The following is a 19,577-nucleotide window of genomic DNA, read 5'->3' as shown; positions in this document are numbered from 1 at the left end:
ATCCTTAACCCTCCTACAAAAGTTGGACTCCATTCCTTCCTCGTGTTCTTTATCAGTAGTTCCTAGTCCTGTCCCTATTTACTTAAAGGGTTCTTCCTCAGCAAGATGTATATGGTTTTTTAAAAGTGACTTAGAACAACTGTTTTGGTTGCTTTTGGGAAATGGGGGGTAAGCAAACCGTTACTTTCCAAAAAAAGGTAATTTTAAAAAAATCTTTTGACTGTAATTGTAACTTCTGTGTTGTTTTTCAACTGCGTAGAATCATAGAATGCTAGAGTTGGAAGAGACCCCAAGGGCCATCCAGTCCAACCCTCTTCTGCCATGCAGGAACTCTCAATCAAAGCATACCTGACATGGTGAAAGGTCTGGAAACCTTGCCCTATGAAGAAGGACTCAGGGACCTGGGGATGTTTAGCCTGGAGAAAAGAAGGTTAAGAGGTGATATGATAGCCCTGTTTAAATATTTGAAGGGATGTCATATTGAGGAGGGAGCAAACTTGTTTTCTGCTGCTCCAGAGACTAGGACCCAGAGCAATGGATGCAAGCTCCAGGAAAAGAGATTCCATTTCAACATTAGGAGGAACTTCCCAACAGTAAGGGCTGTTCAACAGTGGAACACACTCCCTTGGAGTGTAGTGGAGTCTCCTTCTTTAGAGGTCTTTAAACAGAGGCTAGATGGCCATCTGTCGAGGATGCTTTGATTTGGATTTCCTGCATGGCAAGGGGTTGGACTGGATGGCCCTTGCATTCTCTTCCAGCTCTATGACTCTATGATTCTATGTTGTCCCCAACTCATGCCTACCCTGAGGATGAGACATCTCCAAGGCTCCTTCTCCTCCGCTGCTCTGGCTAAAGTCCCATAAATTTGTCCCCGTGACCTCCCTAGTTCACTCCATCCATCTAGTGTCTGGTCTCTTTCCTCTACCTTCTCCTTTCCAAACATGATTGTCTTTTCTAATGTGTTGTGTCTTCTCATCATGTGTCCAAAGTGCGACAGCCTCTGTTTCATCGTCTTGGCTTCCAGGGAGATTTCCTTGATCTGTTCAACGATCCAGTTGTTCGTCTTTTTGGCTGTCCACAGTATCCTCAGCTCTCTTCTCAAGCACCACGTCTCAAATGAATTGATTTTCTTTTTATCCGCTTAATATTGCAACTAATTATATATATATATATATATATATATATTCCACGCTCTGAAGAAGATGATCAAAATAGCAGTCTGGCTGAATGCTGTCAAAGGAAGTCTCCATCTAATGAGTTCTGGCGATCTTAGTCCTCCGAGTACATTTTTCTTCCAATGTTATGAAATGTGTTGACAGTCTGTTTTGTAAAAAGACGACTTACACGATCGCCTGGTGTGTGCTTACTTTCCTCAAAGGTTTGCAAAGTAACTAGCTAGCCTTCCTATTTTACATCTAGGCCATTGGTTTGCTTGAGATCATAGAATCATAGAGCTGGAAGAGAGCGCAAGGGCCCTGATCCAGTCCAACCCCCTTCTGCCATGCAGGAAATCCAAATCAAAGCATCTCCATTGACAGATGGCCATCCAGCCTCCGTTTGAAGATGGGAGATTCAAACTCATCTCTCTGGGATCCAAGTTTAAAGAGCCAAGCTCAAAACTTTAAGCAGGGAGAGGAGTCTAAGACACATGTGTATCTAACTTAGGTTTTAAGGTTTATGTTCTTTCCATTGGGAATCTAGAAGTTTGTTTCTTGGGAGATGATCTTTGTGGTCTTTCTTGGGGAGGGGGGTTTAATTTGTCTTTTTGGATTTAGATGGATGATTATGGGGATCCCTGACAGTTTGAGGAACCACTTGTTCTAATGCAGTTTGCCTTTATTTACTGTATTAGGGGATAATCCCAGATGAGACCTTTATTGCGCGGTGTTTGCTTTGTTCGCAGAATTGCATGAAGAGGGGACTCTGATGCTGCCGTTTTCGATTTTGACACCAGTTCCTCCACATCTTCCGTCTGTCTTGCCATAGAAGTCTGCAAAGGATGTGTATCTGTTAAGGAGGAAGAGTGTATCTGCACCATTGCCTTTTGCCTGGTAACGCTAACTACCATCCTTCTGAACATATGCATCATTGGTGTGTTGTAAAAGCTTGTAGATCACTGTTGGTTCCAGCATTGAGATACAATGATCCCGCTGTTGTTGTTGTTGTGTTAACTGCCCTCAAGTCTGCCTCGATTTATTGTAACCCCATGAATGAGACATCTCCAAACCTTCCCTGTCCAAAACTGCTTTGCTCAATGTCCTGCAGGCTCAAGTCCATGGCCTCCTGGAATGATCTTCATCTCCTTCGACTACCTTCTACCTTTTCTAGCATCATTATCTTTTCTCGTGAGCCATGTCTTCTCATGATGTGGCCGAATTATGACAGCTTCAGTTTCGTCATCTTGGCTTCCAGGGAGAGAGTTCAGACTTGATATGTTTTAGGACCCGTTGGCTTGTCTTTTTGGCCATCCCTAGTATCCTTAGGACTCTTTTCCAGCACACAGCTCAAATGTCCTTTCTATCAACTCTCTTCGCTATCCATCTCTCACATCCGCACATGGCCATGGGAAGCATGATGGCTGAGACATTCCAATTTTGGTATTCAGTGTAATCTCTTTATACTTTAAGATCTTGCCATCTATAAGAAATCGAATCTTCTTGGACTATCTAGATATACCATCTTAATGATGGGACTAGAGCAAGCAAAACTAGCCATAAGGCAAAGGATTCTAGACACTGAAGGTCAAACCAAAACTGCTACCTTTTCTAGACATTTAGTGATCAACAATCAATTGTCGTCGTCATCTCCAGCGTCTTATCCGTACTATGTAACTGTACCCAAATTCAGAAGAGCTCTATCATTAGCTCGATTTAATGCTCTCCCAACTGCAGTATTAGATGGGAGATACAGGAACATACCCTACGACTCATGGCTCTGTTCTTGTGGCAATGGGGCTATAGAAACTACAGCCCATGTTCCCTTGTATTGTCATTTCTATAAGGACATTCGCCATCAGACGATTACTCCTCTATTAATTAAATATCCCGGACACTCTGATACCTTTTATTTACCCAGATGATGTAGTTAAGGTAGCTAAATTCTGTTATGTCCTATGTAAGATACGTTCGCAATTGGTCGATGTTAATAGATAGAGTTTGCTTATATGCTCTTCGAATTTAATTTAATATTTAATAATAGTTAATATTATTAACTAATAATAATAAATAATAAATAGTTATTTAATAATAGTTAATAATTGTGTTGTACAATTACTATTTTATTGGTTCTTATTATTTTATCTTGTCAGCGACCGAATAAACAGATTGATTGATTGATTGATTTTTGTCCTGTTCCTTCACAGCTGCTCTTCCCAATCCCAGTTTTATTCTGCTTTCGTGACCACACCCTGTTTCGATCATGATCAATCCATGGTTTGGGAATAATACCATGGTACGCAAATCTTTATTTTCAATTTCTTTTATGTCCACGTTGAATTCCTGTAGCTCTCCATGGCGTTTATTTTGTTTTATGTTCAACAGGAAGCCTGCCCTCTCTTATTTCTTTATTACTTTATTTCAATGTTGATTTTCTTACTAGTAGTATGGAGTTGTCTGCCTATCTAGGCCTGGTTCCAGACTCCAAAATAAAGCTGCTTGCTCTCTTTGGAGTTAGGCTGTTTAAATGATCTGTCCTAGAGTCCAGAGGTGGCCTCCAAAGCGCACTCATCCTATAGATGGAGTGGGCGCTTTGGGCAGCCCTCCGGATTCCTTGGACCATGCATCATTTAAACAGCATACCCCAACAGACCCAAGCAGCTTTTTTTGGAGTCTGAACGCGCTTTAGATTGTTGATATCTTCCATCTTCATTCCTCTTTCCTCACAGCTAAACCTGCTGTGCATTGACTTTTCTGCACACTACAAGTCCTCACTGAACTGATTTAAGGACAAGAGACAGGCAAAATTGATACTCGGATTGAACTAGGATTTCAGACCTCCTAGTTTAGTAGTTACTTTCAGAAGTTGAATAGCTATTGTGGTCAACGACTATAATGAATGACCACATTCCAAAATTCATACAGATACATAAACCACATACTATATGAACATTAGTAAATACACACACTTACGGCTGTCAATAAGAGTGAATAGAAACTGTAAATATATGTCTAAAGAGTATAAAAATGACGAGATGAACAAATGCATCGAGGAAGTAGACTCAGTTCTACGGAAGCTCCTGCTGACATTTCTTTCTTTCACTTAGTCTCAAGGTGCTGCAAGATTTGCATTGTTTGACATTGATTGATGGGAATTCCTGCATCAGGGGTTAGACTGGATGGCCCTTGTGGCTCTTCCAACTCTATATTCTTGATCTCTATAACTGATAGATGAACAGTCAGTTGATTCCTAATCTAGGCTTAATGAAAGCATTGACGTTTTAATATTTTTTTGCTGTGGCCCTTTCCTCAGGAGAGGTATGCGGTCCCCAAACTTGCCTGCTGCATCATGCATGCAGCAGGCAGTTTGGGATCGCATACCTCCCTGAGAAAGGGCCACAGCACACCATTTCCAATGCAGACATTTTAGTGCGGTGATGTGGAAGGTACGCTGTGATTAAGAAGGAATTTAACAGCCTCTCAAGGGAGCGCAGAAAGCAATCTTTGTGATTAGCAAAGTGTGGGGGCGAATGGGGAGGAAGTAGGCTGCTGTTGATTTGAATTGAGCTGGGCTTATTTCACAAATGCGCCTTGCTAATTTTAGCCTCCCGAAAACGGTTCGCTCTGTGAAGCGCACTTGGAACCCCGACCCCTTTCCCCGTTAAGTACTTGGACTTTGTTTTTATCCTTCCGACGGAGTGGCAAAAGGGAGGCCAATCTTTCAGCCGCGCCGCAGAACTGGGTAGGAGACCTGCTTTGGAGTTTGGCTTCCAGAGCAAAGCAAGATTGGCAGACACCCATTGTTTTTGCAGTTTTGGCTAGTCTTCTGACAGCAACTGAGCTAGAGGAGGTCTGAAATCCTATTTCAATCCAGATTTTGCCATCCTCTGTCCATAAATCATGTTAAAGGAGGACCTTGCAGTGTGTTCATAGTTGTATTTTCCTCTTCTCTGTAGGAATTTTCTTATTCTGTTTACCGACCTACGGAAAGGATGGAAGGCTGGGCCAACCTGGAGCCCTGCGGGTTCAAACTCACAACGTTGTGGTACTGGCCACCAGGGCTCCTAAGATGTAGATGAAATGCACTTCTTCAATAGCAATAGCAATAGGACTTTACATTTCTATACCGCTTCATAGTGAATACAGCACCCTCTAAGCCAAAGACAGTGAACCTTTTCGAGGCCAAGTGCCCAAACTGCAACCCAAAACCCACTTATTTATTGCAAAGTGCCATGTCCCTCTAGCTTTCTAGTAACAAACTCTGGCAAACTCTGTGCTGGGACGATGGCACATGTGCCCACAGAGAGGACTCTGAGTGCCACCTCTGGTACGCATGCCATAGGTTCGCCATCACTGCTCTAAGCTGTTTACAGTCTGTAAGCCAGTTGCCCCCAACATGTAGGTCCTTTTACCGACCTACAAAAGGATGGAAGGATGAGTCAACCTGGAGCTTTCCGGGTTCAAACTCATAACCTTGTGGCTGCAGGACGGGCATTTAACCACTGTGTCGCCAGGGCTCTTATCATTTTTGCTTTTGCTTTTTCCACAAGAACTTGGGGATATTAGAGAATATACCTATAACAAAAATCTTATGAGTATCCCAGTCTGAGAGAAGGACCTAGGGTTCATGGATCAGGATCTAAACTCGGTTCTCTTTAATCTCAATCCGACAAAATCTACAAACAAGGGGCTAAACCATTCTTAAAATCTGAAACAATATGGATAGATGGCCTATCCATATAAGATGATTACCGTATAAGTCGACCTCATGTATAAGTCGAGGGCAGGTTTGGGGGCCTAAATTAAGGATTTGGATATGATCCTTGGATAAATCGAGGGCAAAACCTATGGACATGTAGCAACGGGTCTAAAGGACGGCGCAAGGAAAACAGTGCCAAATAACTTACAAGATTCCAGCAACCGAAACTGTTTGTACTCACACTAAAACCTGAATGGATGAGCGAGTAGAGAAGGTTTAGTGCTTCTAGGACAGATTTCACTCTTCCCTTTCACCAGGGGATAGTTCCTTTTGCTACCTAGAGTCAAAAATGAGGATTTCCAAGCTTGTTGTTAGTTCTTAAGACAAATGCACCCTACTGTTCATCTTCTTCCCCATCCCCTTGAGATGGTTCAAACGTAAGGAAAAAAAGGGGGGAATGTGCGTCTGCCCACTTATAATTCTTTGCCGTTGCACAAGGGAGCTGGCATCTTTGATTTCAAATGCGTATCTCCCACCACAAAAGGGAAACTGAGCCCCGGGGAGTGCCCCTCTTTTGTGAAAGAGAAGCTCTAGTGAACCGAATCCCCCACTGATCTTCCAGAACTGTCTGTCTTGCCCCAAAACCCTACTGTGAAAAATGTCCACTGAGATTTTTGACGCTTGTCTCCCTCTCTAGTTTTTCCACTGTAGTGTTTTAGGCCAGGGACCTATTACAGTTGTTTTTGTTGTATAATTATTGGTGGCAATGTTGTCATTTCACGCAGCCCTTTCCCGGAGAGTATTGGTTTTCAGCCTTAGGTCCTCCAGATGTTTGAGAGTTTTAATTTCCAGAAGCCCTAGCTATCATGGCCAAAACCAGGTATTCTGGGAGCAGAGGTCCAAAACTATCTGGAGGGCCAAAGGTTGAGAAGGACTGCTGTAGAATCGTGGCACATATCTGTTTTGCCCACAGTCGCATAGAGGTAGAAGATGACAAGGAGAAGGAGAGTTGAGTGTCCTCAGGTTACTGATGTCATCCCACCCCAGTGATCTCCCCCAAAGCTTCATGTAGATCAGTGGTTCCCAACCATTCTAATGCCGTTCCTCATGTTGTGGTGACCCCCAACCATGCAATTATTTTCATTGCTACGTGCAAATGTGTGTTTTCCGATGGTCTTAGGTGACGCCTGTGAAAGGGTCATTCAACCCCCAAAGGGGTCCCGAACCACAGGTTGGGAACCATTGATGTAGATGTTGGAGACCTTAGGAGACAGGAGTGAACCTTGTGGCACACAGGACCATAGCACAAAGGCCATGGGGTTGAAGATAAGTCCCCCAATGCCACTCTGCTTTGCAGATAGTATTAGGACCACTGTAACACAGCATTTCCTATTCCCATCCTCCACAGCCAGCCCAATAGGATACCACAATAAATGTTGGAGAGATCCAAGAGGATTAATAGTTTAGCACTCCCAGGAAAGTGCTGCCCTGTTGATCTTCCCCGTCTGGTTAGGTTTTCAGTGAGAACCAAATTATCCTGTCCTGAGACCAACATGAAATGAGTTCAAATAGGGTGCATCTGTATGAGTTTGACACCATTTTATGCGCTGTAGCTCTGTCCTTTGGAATCCTGGCATTTGTAGTTGTACAAGGTCTTGAGCCACCTGCCTCATAAAACTACCATTCCAAGGATTTGGTGTGACGGAGCCATGGCCAAGCTGCATTAATTCTACAGCGTCGATGGGCCCATAATATATTTCTTCCAGGAAGCTATTGGGACACCATACATCCAAGCACCTTTCCCAAATATAGGATATTTATTAGGGAGAAGGTGGGTGTTGTTACATACCTCTGGGTCTAGGGAGGTCCTATTCAGAAGAAAGTATATTACAACCTCCTCCAAGTCAGTACACATAATGCGGCATTTACTACTCCTCAGTCCCACCCAATTAATCCACATCATCATCGTCATCGTCGTCATATATAATGCTCTATGTTTTGCACATCTGCTAGATCTTAACAGCAGCAATGGTCAAGACTACAAGCGGTGGGCCTTGTCCATGTTACCAAGCTACAAGAACTGAAACTGATCTCAAGAACATCAATGGTGCACTGGATGTCTCCCTAGACTTTAACATAACTGGCATCAAGTTCTGAGCAAATAAGAGAGGTTTTCTGCTCAAAGTGCCTTGAGCAGCGCATGGGTGCATCTCATATCTAGGCAGTTAAACGTATGCACAAGGATAGTAAGGTGGACCATGCCATTTCACACAGTGCAACTGATAAGGCGTACATTATTTTGAACACCTCATAACCCTTTTTATTATTATAATTTTTTAATAGACAAATTCTCTGTTATTGTCATTTCTTCATTCAAAAATTGGCAAACAGATTATATAACACTTCTTATGTCTAATACTACTACTACTACTACTGTACTAATAATAATAAACCTTCTCATTCTCCAGCTCATAGCCTTTCACATCAAGATACTATATCATCAGTTGTCATACTGTCCTATGTCTTTCATCATTTTGTTCTTTCATCTCCTTTCCTACGACTCCTTTTACCCTACATCTTCAATCTCTTCACCTTTCTACCTTCTTATTCACTTACTCTCGCTTTCTCACATAGGTTTCCATTAACAAAAACCTCCTCCTTGTCAGTCTACCCATATGCCTCCCCTCATCTAGACTATCTTACTATGCTCCCAATATTTCCTCTTTTAATTAAGCACATATACACTTATAAATCTAGGCTAAGCTATAATTATAATTTCTCTTTCTCCTCTTTTTCCTTTTCACATCTAAAGCATTCTCAGTTATCAGCTTGCATATCTTATTTCCAAAGTTGCTACCGTTCCCCGTTTTGCTCTAAAAACGTCAAGATCGGATTCCATTCCTCATTAAAATTTCCTACCCTTCTGTCTCAGATTAGCGGAGTTAATTTATCCATTTCAACTATGTCATATAGTTTCGATATCCATTCTTCTAATGCCAGGATTTCATCTTTCTTCCATGCTTGAGCCTACGCGATTCTTGCTGCTCTTGCCATATAGGACATAATCTTTCCAAATTCTCTTTCCAGTTTGTCTCCGAAAACTCTGGCTTCACTTGAATTTCCCTTTCCAGGATGCTTGTTATCATATTGTGCATTTAGCTGTAATATTGTTTTGCTTTGGTGCACAACGGTGGTAAAAAGTCCCTGGCACACCTTGACATTGGCATCATTTGTTTTTGTACATTCTAGAGATCTTATTCTGGTGTAATATACCAATGGCAAAACATTTTTTAGTACGTAATTCTTTCTTATGTATTGTGACACTGTATACCTAATTCCCCATGTTACCCTGTTCTTTCTCCTATTGTGTCAGTTGTATTGGATGTCCCAGGTTCTGTGCCCGTTTAACCATGGGATCTATGTATTATATTAATTTGTACGTACACAATGATTGTTAAAGCCCTTATTAACTTTGTCTTTATCGTAGCCTAAGTAGGCATGCCAGCCATATCTTAAGTTCCAGCAACATCTCCTTTTCCAACATTACCCATTCTTTTAACCAAGAGAAGCAACACACTTTGTAGTGCGCTTTTAAGGTTTGGTTCTCCAAATTCTCTTGCATCTTAGAGCATCTTTAGTCATACTCTTTCCTTTCCAAATTACAGTGGAACCTTATTATACGCGGGGGATCCGTTCCGGATCCCTCCACGTATAAAAAAATCCGCCTATGCTCGAGCCCCATTGTTTCCAATGGGGCTCGTGCACGGTGGCGCGTGAGGCGCAACGGGTGCGCGTGCCCATTCAATTGAATGGGACGCGCCGCCCCTTCTGCCCCGCGCGCGCTGGCTGCTTTGAGCGCCTATGCTCAAAGCCGCCTATAAAAAGACCGCGTATGCGGAGGCTCCACTGTAAATACTGAGATGTCTCTACACCGAGTCTTACATGGTATTTCCGTTGCGAGTACGGGAATCATTTGGAACAGACACAGTATTTTTATAGCAGTGCCATCAGCTTTGTTTTGTAGGACAGTTGTGTTTGTGTTGCGTGCATATTTTTTGCCTTTAACTTCGAAGAGATCTTCAACAGTGTAATACTGGAGCGTGACGTGACTCACAAATTGGACTGGGTTGTTAGACAGCGTCCGTACGGTGTTGAAAGGTTTGTCTCTGGGATGTGTTTAACCCGACAAGACAAGACAAAATAAACCCCATGTTGGCTCTTCCCAGTATAGTGGTTTTGTGCTGCTTGCCCACGAACTTAGCCTTGCTTCTTTCCTGTCTGCAGTATGACGCTAGTGTTTGCCTAAGCGATTAGGGGGGAAATACAGTTTGAAACTCAAGTCTTTCTTGCTTTTTAAAAGAATAACATTGTGGTTTCTTGGTCTTTTCCCCTTCTGAGGCTCCAGTTTTGTTTGACGGTTGTTTGTGGTTATTGTGTAATCCTCTGTACTGCTGCAGTCGCTAAGCTTTGGGGAGTCTAGATTGGGGTAAAAACCATGCGGCCCTCCAGATGTTGAATTGAACCTCCCAACAGCCCCAGTCAGGATAGCCAGCAGTGAAGAATGCTAGGAGCCGCAGTCGTCAACATCTGAAAGGCCTCACCATTCCCATCTATGTTCTAAACTCTAGCTGAAATTTGGACCACAGCCTCCAGTATAGCCTGAGACTAGAAAAACAAGAGTCTGAGTAGCTATCTTGGGTGAGTAGGAGAGTTAAGGTCATCACTGCCTACTAGTCATAATGACTGTATATCATCTCCAAGATTATAGAATCATAGAATACATAACATAACATATAGTACATAATCGTATAGGACTATCCCACTCATGCCCTGAAACATGTGGGCATTCCACATCCCGACGTTTGGCTGCTGTGGAAACAGAATGCTGGATTAGATAGTCCTTTGCATCGCTGTTCTAAAGCGTTTATGGGGTAATGGGTATAATACCGCTTTGGTGTGCCGTACACCACAATAGCTTTCAGTGAAAGGCGTTTATCGCGTCCCATTTTTAAAGCTGCTGCAGTGAGTCTTAGGGGACGGAAGATCAGCCTCCAGAATTTGCCCATCCATGTTCTAGGTTGCTTGTGAGCCAAGGTCCAGCCCTGTGGTCTTTTCCATTCAGTCCTTAGCCTTGCCTGGCTCCTCTTATCATGGTTGCTTGGTTCTCTTTTCAGGAGGTAGGAGCTGTCTCCTTTTCAACTTCTCACCTCTCCATTTATCAAGCTAGAACGCTCAGCTGTGCGCATGCATCACAGGTGTTGGAAACCACGTGAGGCATCCATATCTCCCTTTCAAGCAGGTTGCGTCCCTCTTGTCTCCCCAATGGAGGCACAGGCGACAAAAATGGTGGTGGGTGTTTGCAACTGCAGAGTCACACACAACCGGCAGCTTGTGTCTTCAGCTGAAGGCTACTGGCGAGTCCATAATGGGACGTCACTAGCCGTTGTGTAGTATCTCCCCACTATCTACATGTCATGTAAGTTCTGTGTTCATAAGCGGCCTTCCAGCGGAAAAAGTCCCTCCCTAACCCATTTCTAAAGGACCTGGCAAGCTTAGCCTCGAAGAATGACAACTTGATCTGCACTCCCAATATTTTAATAAACCATTCTCTCCACTCCACTGAAGGTCAAGACAAGGACAAGGGATTTGCCTGGGAAAAGTAATGAAAACTAAGGTCTGCATCTGATAAAAATCAGAGCACTTGGTTACACCTGGAAAGCATGAAAGACATGCAGATAAATGAAGCTTGGCCCTGTTCTGCAAGCTGGGATGCAGAACGGGGCTGGGAATTGTTCAGTCCTCCACGTATTGTACTATTATTGAAGCATGCTGAGAGTTGCAGTTCAACAAGATCTGAAGTATTGCACACTTGCGTTAAGAATTTGCAGAGTGTCAGGTGTGAGTGACGTGGTTAATGTATACTCTGCCTTTTCCTTCAGACTGGGACTGAAGGTGGCTTGCAAATTACAATTTAGTTTCTCATGTCCGCACCAACCATAACAGACGATGGGATTGAATGAAGGGTCTCTCCTGCAGATCTCAGGGTCTGGGCAGGACCATAGGAGACAATACAGTCTGTTGGGTGGCCTGGAACATAATATGATGGAAACAAGCTAGTAAAATGTGGGCTAGAAAATGCAACTGTTAGGTGGATCAGGGACGTAGCCAAGGGGGGGGGGCTTGGGGTCCGGCCCCCCCCCCCCTCCATTAGAAAAATGAATGGTGTGTGCTGCTGCGCCACTGCACCCAAGCCCCATTATAATGGTGGCACTTAGTCTGGACCCCCCCCCCTTCCTAAAATCCTGGCTACGTCTCTGGGTGGATTTGTAATTGGTTGACTGACCAAACCCAAAGGGTGCTCAAGAGTGGCTCCTCTTCATCCTGGAGCGAAGTGACCAGTTGGGTCCCACAGGGCTCTGTCCTGGGCCCAGTGCTATTCAACATCTTTACCAACAACTTGGATGAAGGAATAGAGGGCATGCTTATCATGTTTGCAGATGACACCAAATTAGGAGGAGTAGCTAATACCCCAGAGGACAATTCAAGAAGACCTGAATAGATTGGAAAGCTGGGCCAAAGCTAACAAAATGAATTTAACAGAGAGAAATGTAAGATACTGCACTTAAGGAGAAAAAAATGAAATAGACAGATATAGGATGGGGGACACCTGGTTCAACAAGACTACAGGTGAAAAGGATCTAGGAGTCCTAATAGACCACAATTTTAGCACACGTCAACATTGTGATGCAGCAGCTAAAAAAGTCAATGCGATTCTAGGCTTCATCAATAGAGGTATAGTGTTTAGATCTAGGGAAGTAATAGTGCCTCTCTATTCCGTTTTGGTCAGGCCTCACCTGGAATATTGTGTCCAGTTCTGGGCACCACAATTCAAAAAGGAGATTGAGAAACTGGAGCCATGTGTCCAAAGGAGGCCAAGTAATATGATGCAGGGTCTAGAAACCATGATGCCCAATGTGCAGTGACTATGGGAGCTGGGGATGTTTATCCTGGATATGAGAAGAGGTGATATGATAGCCTTGTTTAAATATTTGAAGGAGTGTCACATTGAGGAGGGAGCGAGCTTGTTTTCTGCTGCTCCAGAGAACTGGACTTGGAACAATGGATGCAAGCTCCAGGAAAAGAGATTCCAGCTCAACATTAGAAGGAACGTCCTGACAGCAAGAGCTGTTTGATGGTGGAATAAGCTGCTTCAAAGTATGGTAGAGTCTCCTTCTTTGGAGGTCTTTAAACAGAGACTGGATGGCCATTGTCAGGGGTGCTTTGATTGTGTATCTCCTTGGCCCTTATGGTCAATTCCAATTCTATGATGCTATCTATGTACGGAGTTTTACAAGTCATAACCAGCACTTTGAACTGTGTCTGGAAATAGACTGGCAGCCAGTGACCCTTTACGATCCCTGTAACCAACCAGTGTTTTTCTGTCTTTTATTTAAATCTCATCAGTTGACCAGCGGTCCTTTCCATAATTGCTCTCCATAGGTTGCCTCGATTGTATGAGGATGGCTATATGGGCGTCCATTTCAAAATGGTAGCTGTTCCATGGCTTTCTTCGCATGCTTCTCAGCAAGTCTGTGGTGAAGGTCAAATCCTGCCCTCCTTGAAATCAATGGGAGCTTTGTTACTGAGTTTGGGTTGGATCCATGTGATGGCGGCGGCGGCGGCGGCGGCGGCGGTTGAACGGGAGAGAGAGCGATTAATCTTTAATTGCTTCTTGGCTCTACTTCAAACAGACCTTTCCCCCCTTCTCTTTGGATAATAAGATTTTCCATTGTGATCGGAGTCGCTGGAGGATATAGGCCATTTTTCTCAGCTTTGCGTCCAAGTTGCCATGCCCTCCCTTTCCCCGATTTGATGAACACTTTCATTTAAACATATTCCGCTAGCAAAAGGATATGCCGGGACCTCTGCGTTTTCCTTCACCTGACGGATCCTCCCCTACGGCTTAGTTTGCTTCGCCACTTTTAATGGGCATGCGGGACCAATTATGGATTTCCGGAAGAGATGTAACCTAAGATGGTCTGGGAGCTGCTTTGAATTAGGGTTTTTAAAAATCGGGGGACCTCAGTTTTAAAGGGTGCGTAAAAGAGTTTTTTTGTATTCCCCCCCCCCCCCTTTTTTTTTCTTAATGTGAAAAGGTAGTCAATAAACATTGATTCAGCGTCAGTGGTCCCAACTCAATATAAGAAAGAAAAGGATGGCGAAACAGGGGATTCAGAATTAGAATACAATGCAGGTAAGAGAAGGGAATCCCAATCTGGTTTAAAGCAGGCAACCCTGATAAAAAGGATCACACTTATATGAAAGGAAGGATCCTGTCCTTGTCGTGCATGTTGTACTCTTCGTTTATCTATTGCGGTTTTCTACAACAAGGAAGGACTTTCCACTTTCAGGGGTCATCTCCAAATGGAAGACAAGGGTGCAGATTCTTCAGTTTGAGGATGGCTTAGCTCTGGTCCAAAGGAAAGGGCTATGGGCAAATCTTCAGCTCAGCGAGCAGAGCGGCATATTTTGACAATGGATTTCTTGCAACTTGCAAAGACTTGGGGAGAGACAGTCTATATATTTACTTAGAATCATAGAACCATAGAGTTGGAAAAGACCACAAGGGCCATCCAGTCCAACCCCATTCTGCCATGCAGGAACTCACAGATGGCCATCAAGCCTGTTTAAAAACCTCCAAAGGAGGAGACTCCAGCCCTCTGCAAGGGAGCGTCTTCCACTGTTGAACAGATCTTACTGCCAGGAAGTTCCTTCTAATGTTGAGGTGGAACCTCTTTTCCTGTACCTTGCATCCATTGCTCTGGGTCCTAGTCTCCGGAGCAGCAGAAAACAAGCTTGCTCCCTCCTCAATATGACATCCCTTCAAATATTTAAACAGGGCTATCATATCACCTCTTAGCATTCTCTTCTCCAGGCTAAACATCCCCAGCTCCCTCAGTCGTTCCTCGTAGGGCTTCATGGTTTCCAGACCCTTCATCATTTTAGTCGCCCTCCTTTGGACACGTTCCATCTTCTCAACATCCTCAAAATCTCATCCTCAACTATCTTCAACATAGGTTCAGAACTCCACTAAAACATGGAAGAATTTATTATCCGACTGAGAGGAAAACCACAGCTGCTGGTGGTGTATGTATGTGTGTTTATGGTAATGGTGATGGGAAATCTACACCTCACCAGCCTGTAACTAGAACTACTCATCCCATGATTCCTTGGGTTGGAGCCATGATAAATACGGTGATCTCAAAACTGTTGTAATGGTGACATGTAGAAATATTCTGTTTGAGAAGTTTCCATGTTGGCTGGGGAGGAGAACAGATGCTATTGGCCTGTTCCAGACTGCCAAAATAAAGCTGCTTCAGGTCTCTTTGGAGGTATGCTATTTAAATGATGCATGGGTCCTAAGAATCTGGAAGCTGCACCAAAGCTGCCCTCCAGTGCTTAGGAATGGAGTGTGGCTTTGGCGCAACCTCCGGACTCTTAGGACCCATGCACCATTCAAATAGCATACCTCCACAGAGACCCAAAGCAGCTTTATTTGGGCAGTCTGTAACAGAGAGGTAGGGAACTGAAACTAAATTTTTATGTTCTTTTACACTGCTAACGGAATATTTATATACAAGAACATGGAGGAGAACCATGTATCTTAAGTGGTAGAATTCAAAGATACAGCCGTGTTAGTCCGTAGAATCAGTATGTAGAGAGATCTTGTAGCATCTTTGAAACTAAGTGCAAGAAAGACATTGGCAGCATGAGTTTTCCTAGGCTTAACTCTACTTCCTCAGATGCATTTGGTCTACTTCCTCAAATGCATCTGAGTAAGTAGACTTAAGTCTAGGAAAACTCATGCTGCCAATGTCTTTCTTTCAGTTAGTCTCAATGGTGCTACAAGATCTTTCTACTTATATCTTAAGTTGGTAATATATAAATAAAAGATACGTGATTTATATCAACTGTGCCTCAGTTCCTTTTGCTAACAAAGCAATGACTGATGGTCACTTCATGTTTATCCATTTTCTCCCACCAAGGGACCCAAACCAGCTCACAAATCCTGTTGCTAATAAATAGCAATAGCATTAACATTTCTGTACTGCTTCATACTGAACTCAGCACTTTCTAAGTGGTTTGCAATCTGTACGCCAATTGCCCCCCAACAAGTTGGGGACTCATTTGACCGACCTACGAAAGGATGGAAGGCTGAGTCAACCTTGGAGCCATCCTCTGGGATCAAACCCACAACCTTGTGACTGCAGGACCGGCATTTAACCACTGCACCACCAGGGTTCCTTGGCGATCCTAAAGGCCTCTCCTGATCCTAAAATGACTTGGAAGGCCCCTCGAAACATAACAAAAATGGCTGCATACCCTTTAAATAGCATGTGGGGACAAACACTTGTTTTTGTTTCCTTTTTGCAGGGGATGCCATGGTTGCCGTGCCCCACTCCATAGCCTTCTGGCAGTGATTAAGGAGCCGCTCCAAAAGGTAAGGTGATGGGTACCTTTGGACATCTGGGCCTGTTCCAGACTGCCAAAATAAAGCTGCTTGGGGTCTCTTTGGAGGTATGCTGTTTAAATGATGCATGCATCCGAAGAATCCAGAAGCTGCACCAAAGCTGCGCTCCGGTGCTTAGGAATGGAGTGTGGCTTTGGTGCAACCTCCGGACTCTTAGGACCCAGACATCATTTAAATAGCATACCTCCAAAGAGACCCGAAGCAGCTTTATTTTGGCAGTCTGGAACAGGCCCTGGCTTCGTAATTCATTCTGTGCAATGGTCTTGTCTGTGTGATTTCATCCTTCAAACAGATCCACTGTAAGGATGCTTTGAATTTATGCTAACAGGGTACAGCAGTCTAGTGCTTTGAGCTTATGACTATTAAACACGAGTAACCTCTCTGGATGTTCCTAATGCGCTACAAAGGAGGGTAAATGTCGTTTGCTTTTTGGGACATCAATCTAAGACTGTGCAAGAGTCCCCAAACCAGGTGACATATGTTCCTGAAGGAAGGATGGGAATTGTATACCCTTCAAATTATTGTTGAAACACAACTCGCATCATTTCTCACCATTGGCTGTGTTGGAGTGGCTGAGAGTTGTAGCTGAACAACACCTGGAAGGCTGCAAAGTATGCTCAGGCAGCCATTATGAAGCTAGACGAAGAGGAAACATAAGGTGACCTTAGATAAAAATGGAAGCATATACATCCTAAGCATTTAGATTTACATGGAACTAGAAAAGACTCGGAAGGGAAAACACAGGGGTGGTCTATATCTGCCACTTCAACTCTTGCTATAAAACTGGTGTTTTAATATCCAGCACAACAATGCCAGAATGAACTCTGGCAGTGCAGTGTCATAATAGCATTTAAAGGAGACATTAGTTTCAGTTCTTGGTGTTCCATTAGTGGGAAGTCCTTGCATCTAACTATGCTCAATCTTACTGGTTTCAGGTGACTATGGCATTGCTGGGGAAGCCCTCGGACGGCCCGCCAAACAACTCCAGGCCAGACCAGTGGCATTTGGTCTTCTCTCAAAAAGATGAAGTTATCACCAGCTTAATATCTGCCTTAGATTCTATGGTAAGCGGGTTTGCGTATTTTGTTACCAAGTCGGGATGAAAGAATGTGGGATTTCCTCTGGACAGGCTCTGATATCGTCTCGGAACATGAAAAACGTACTTTCTGGACCGCGGCTCCCACTGGTTGTCACAGTTGTAGGATTCTGGAAGTTGTAGTCCCCAAATGGGATGCTCCCATTCAAAGAGTCAGGCACTGGCAGGGATGGGAGTGGGGCATATCTAGAACAGAGCTTGGAAACATTATTGGCTATGGGATTCTGGAAGCCGTGGTCCATGAAAAGTATCATTTCACAAGTCTCCGGGAAAGTTAGAGCTTTCACCAGATGCCTTGTTGCCTTACATCAGTAAAGTGAACTCTCAGCTTTAAGAGTGTAGGAATGGCAAGTTTGCATGGACTTCAGCATCAGCTAACTTTCAGGGCAAGTCACTGTCATAGAATCATAGAATCATAGAGTTGGAAGAGACCGCAAGGGCCATCCAGTCCAACCCCATTCTGCCATGCAGGAAATCACAATCAAAGCATCCCCATTGACAGATGACCATCCAGCCTCTGCTTGAAGACCTCCAAGGAAGGAGACTCCACTACACTCCGAGGGAGTTTGTTCCACTGTCGAACAGCCCTTACTCTCAGGAAGTTCCTCCTAATGTTGAGGTGGACTCTCTCTTCCTGGAGCTTGCATCCATTGCTCCGGGTCCTTTTCTCTGGAGCAGCAGAAAACAAGCTTGCTCCATCCTCAATACTGTCCATTGAGTCCCTTTATTGGGAGAAAGGTGGTATATAAGAACATAAAACAAGAACAACAACCATTGATGTTGGTGGCTATCAATGCAACGAGGGCAAGTGAACAGCACAAAATGTTTTATTTTTAAACAACCCAGGACTAGACAAACTTGTGAAGGATCCATATCTATGTGAAGTACTTCTTTTTGGACCCGCTTTTCTGGCCTATTTGTTTGTTTAATTTCTACCCCGCCTTTCTCCCAACATGGGATCCATACAATATTGTAAGAGCCCAATACAGTTTTTTAAAAACAGGTTAATACAAAATTAAACTAAATTTCTAAGTTGAAAACAGCATTAAAAGACACTTAAGACAAAATAAAAGCACTACCTACCCCTCCCATTAATAGCTATATCTATCATACATTAAAAACCAAGATATTCTAGGTGTTCCCTTAAATACTGGAGGCTCAGTATGGCTACTACAAAAAGATTGCACAAGGTATTAGGAGCAGAAAGAGTGTCGTTCGAAGATATGTTGACAGTATTGTCAAGGAAGGGACAGTGAGCTCCTGTTACTTTACGTTGCCGTTATGGAAGAAGCTGCTTCAAGAGCTTCGGCTCTGAAGTGAAAATTGCTTCCTCGCATCCCCAGCCAGAAAAGGTTTTGAAGTCAATCTTTAAAAACACATATTGCCGTTTCTATTAACCTTTATGTCAGCATCTGCTGTTTTTGATCATCCCCCGTGTGTTGCCAACCACAGTGTGAGCTTTCCCCAACAAGACAGCGACGGTTCTGATCTCCTGCGACAAAGAAAATCATTTGTATGGATGTCTTTTTCGAAAATAGCTTCTCTTGTTTCTCTGACTTTTTTGCTTCTTTTTCAAAAAAGGAAATTCTGATAGCAATGTTACATAAGCCTGTTTTTCTTTTCTTCGTTGTGCCATATCTACCTGGTGAGGTATCCATGGCCAAATGTATCGTTTCATTAACTGAGAAAGATCAGGCAAAGAAAAGAGAGAGAGAAAGTACATTCATCCCTCCATATTTGTGGCTTTGATTATTCATGGATTTGATAGATATGTTCTCTCTCTAAGAATATCTAGGTCTTCCAATGCAACTCTGTGGTCAACTTGAACTAAAAGTTGCACTGAAAGACCTAGAGATTCCTAGAGAATACTCTACTAGGCCTTTGTTGCTCCTCCAGCGCAGTTCTATGGTCAGTGTCTGTCAGACGTTGACCACAGAGTTGTCCTGGAGGACCTAGAGATCCCTAGAGAGAATACTCTACTAGGCCTTTGTAGCTCCTCCAGCGCAGTTCTATGGTCAGTGTCTGTCAGACGTTGACCACAGAGTTGTCCTGGAGGACCTAGAGATCCCTAGAGAGAATACTCTACTAGGCCTTTGT

The 19,577-nt window shown here is 43.6% G+C and overlaps 1 protein-coding gene across 1 annotated transcript in view; it reads left to right on the top strand.

Moving 5' to 3' along the window:
- Positions 1-1,903: 1,903 nt before the first annotated feature.
- Positions 1,904-19,577, top strand: part of GTF2IRD1 (GTF2I repeat domain containing 1) — a 71,215-nt gene continuing 53,541 nt past the window's right edge. Inside the window, exons 1-3 of the mRNA XM_042442563.1 lie at positions 1,904-2,051; positions 16,288-16,354; positions 17,320-17,448. Coding sequence (XP_042298497.1) covers positions 17,326-17,448 — 123 coding nt within the window. The 5' untranslated portion in view covers positions 1,904-2,051; positions 16,288-16,354; positions 17,320-17,325. The remainder of the gene's footprint in view (positions 2,052-16,287; positions 16,355-17,319; positions 17,449-19,577) is intronic.

The sequence above is a fragment of the Sceloporus undulatus genome, chromosome 11, assembly GCF_019175285.1.
Source record: "Sceloporus undulatus isolate JIND9_A2432 ecotype Alabama chromosome 11, SceUnd_v1.1, whole genome shotgun sequence".
Classification (NCBI taxonomy): domain Eukaryota; kingdom Metazoa; phylum Chordata; class Lepidosauria; order Squamata; family Phrynosomatidae; genus Sceloporus; species Sceloporus undulatus.
This window is presented reverse-complemented; position numbering and strand designations above follow the sequence as displayed.